Raw genomic sequence first — 2,368 nt, forward strand, 5'->3', positions numbered from 1 at the left:
ACCTGCAGGGACCCGGAGGAGGAGGGGGGGCAGTGGGGCTGAAGGGGGCGGGGGGTAATTAACGGGGGTACCTGAGCTGGTGACGCGGGCGGAGGGCCGTCCGCAGAGAGAGGAGGCGGGCCGGAGCGGAGGAGAGGTCTTGGCTCTTGTCTTGCGGAGGAGCTTTGATTCAGCAGCTGAGGCGGCGCGGCGCTTCCGGAACCTCCGAGGCTTGTAAGTCTTCTTTTGTTCTGCTGCTTATCCGTCTTCATTTGCTTAGTCTTTTATTAGAGGAGCGTTAAAGTTGGGGTTCAGGTTTTCAGAGGAAGTGAGAACTGAATTAATAAAAGCGCAGATTTAATCAGGAGTTAAACAGATAAATTAGTTTAGATGTTAAAGAAATCCCAAACGTTTCATCTGATCCATCGCTCTCCGTGGTGCTGAAGGACTTTCTGCGCTCACTGTGTCTTTAACGGGCTCAGATCAGACTAACTGACAGCCTCTCACCTCTCCACAGAGAGATCCAGAGAATCTGCGGAACAAACGCAGGTTTCTCAGAGGACATCGGCTCAGTTCGGCTCTTTACGCAGAGACTTTGCGAAAAGAAACTTTTCATAATTCAACGTCTTCCTGAAACGGCCCGTGTGTTGGATCCCCAAAGAGTCAGAAAATGTCTAATGAGGGAACCATCAGCCACTCAGGGTCCGCGGGTGTGAGCCTGGCACAGACGAGAGAAGCCGAGGTGAAGCAGAGCGCCGGAGGCTCCACTCGGTAAGAGGTGGACATCCAGAGAGGCAGCAGAGCGGAGGTCAGCGAGCCGACACCAGCGCGTCCTCAAACGATGGGGATGAAGCACCTCCTGCTGCTTTTCATTTCCCTGGACCCGCTGAATGTCCTGTGCGCCGCCGCCACCGCCAGCAAGAGGAGCAAGAGCCCGCCGAGGAGGAACCCGAAGGCGAAGGAGGTGACCGCCAACAGCACCGCGCTGCCCGCCGCCGCCCCGCGGAAAGTCACCCAGCTGCAGGCTCCGTCCGCGGGTTCCCACGACACCTGCTGGGGTTACTACGACGTGAGCGGCCAGTACGACAAGGAGTTCTCCTGCAACAACACCGACCACCGCTTCTGCTGCGGCAGCTGCTTCCTGCGCTTCTGCTGCGCGGACCGCGGCAAGCGGCTGGAGCAGAAGTCCTGCAACAACTACAACACCCCGGAGTGGGTCAAGGTCCCGTCCCCCACCCCGACCCCCGCCGGGGACATCTACGACCCGGAGCTGGACCAGACCAACACCACGGTCTACATCACCTGCGGGGTCATCGCGCTCATCATCGCCATTGGGATTTTTGCTAAAGTTGCTTATGATAAAGCCACGAAGCCGCCGCAGGAGATGAACGTTCACAGGTAAGATGATCCGGTTCATATCCACTAACAAACCTCAGCATCCTGATTTCATGTGACCAACAGGAAGTACTGAATGTTTTACTGAAGCACAGAAAACCTGATTAAAATCTGAAAAGTGTGGCGTGCATGTGTATTCAATGCAAATCTAAAGATTCAAATTTAGATGCGCAAATCTGAAGCAATAAAAACTGATTTTGTTTTAATATAGTCTGGACTTTGACTAGGCCATTTCAGATGAGTAGGTTTGCACTGAGGCTGTTTAGGGTTGTCGTCCTGCTGGGAGTCGAACCAGCAGCCTGGTTTCAGTCTGGATCCTCTCTGTTTTACTGGCTGCGTTAGTTTCCCATCATGCATTGCAGTGAACCGGTTCTCCTCTGATTCTGTTGGTTGTTGGATCAGATGTTTGGTGTTTTATGTTTCTGGTAGAGAACCGGCTGCTTGTCTGGATTTTATTTAGGTGCATAGGATTAAAGGGGGACGACTGTAAATGGATGCCAGACTTTTTATTGTATCGTCTGGTAATTTGATCAGTTGAAGTGTGCAGCTGTAAACGTGAACTGGATTCGCCTTTTGCTCTTCACTTATTCAAACCCGTTACCTCTGAGGTTTTCTCTGAGTGAGAACCGGGAGCCGGTCAGTGACTGTCCCGGTGGGAGGAGCCTGTCAGCAGCAGCTGAACCCACAGCAGGCGGCGCTGATCCAGACTTCTCCTCCTGGTTTCATCCTGAACCGGACCCTCAGGTTTAATCACATGTTTCAGTGATTCCTGCAGACCAGAACCGCAGCCCGGTTCACTTCAGGAATAGATCACAAGGCGCTGGAGCTGCTGCTGACTGACGCGTCTGAAAGGTTTAAATCAATTCATGTTTGTTACAAAAGCCTGAAAAATGTTGACAGAAATCTGGCTTTTAATTTTGGTGGTGGAGAAAATACTTTATTGTTGTTATTATATTGTTATTAAGAGTTCACTGTAATATTAGTGATAATATTT

General features: G+C 51.7%; 1 protein-coding gene across 1 annotated transcript; it reads left to right on the forward strand.

Moving 5' to 3' along the window:
- Positions 1-92: 92 nt before the first annotated feature.
- LOC106942775 (protein shisa-6 homolog) lies at positions 93-1,421 on the forward strand. The gene is made up of 2 exons (XM_074527692.1): positions 93-213; positions 497-1,421. The coding sequence occupies exon 2, from the start codon at positions 821-823 to the stop codon at positions 1,379-1,381; it is 561 nt and encodes a 186-aa protein (XP_074383793.1). The 5' UTR covers positions 93-213; positions 497-820; the 3' UTR covers positions 1,382-1,421.
- Positions 1,422-2,368: the final 947 nt, after the last annotated feature.

This window comes from Poecilia latipinna, unplaced genomic scaffold (assembly GCF_001443285.1).
Source record: "Poecilia latipinna isolate Pla-1442-1.1 unplaced genomic scaffold, P_latipinna-1.0 Scaffold4549, whole genome shotgun sequence".
Taxonomy (NCBI): Eukaryota; Metazoa; Chordata; class Actinopteri; order Cyprinodontiformes; family Poeciliidae; genus Poecilia; species Poecilia latipinna.

What these genes read in the sequence shown, in the direction of transcription:
- LOC106942775 (XM_074527692.1), top strand. Translation starts at nt 821, where the DNA reads ATGGGGATGAAGCACCTCCTGCTGCTTTTCATTTCCCTGGACCCGCTG.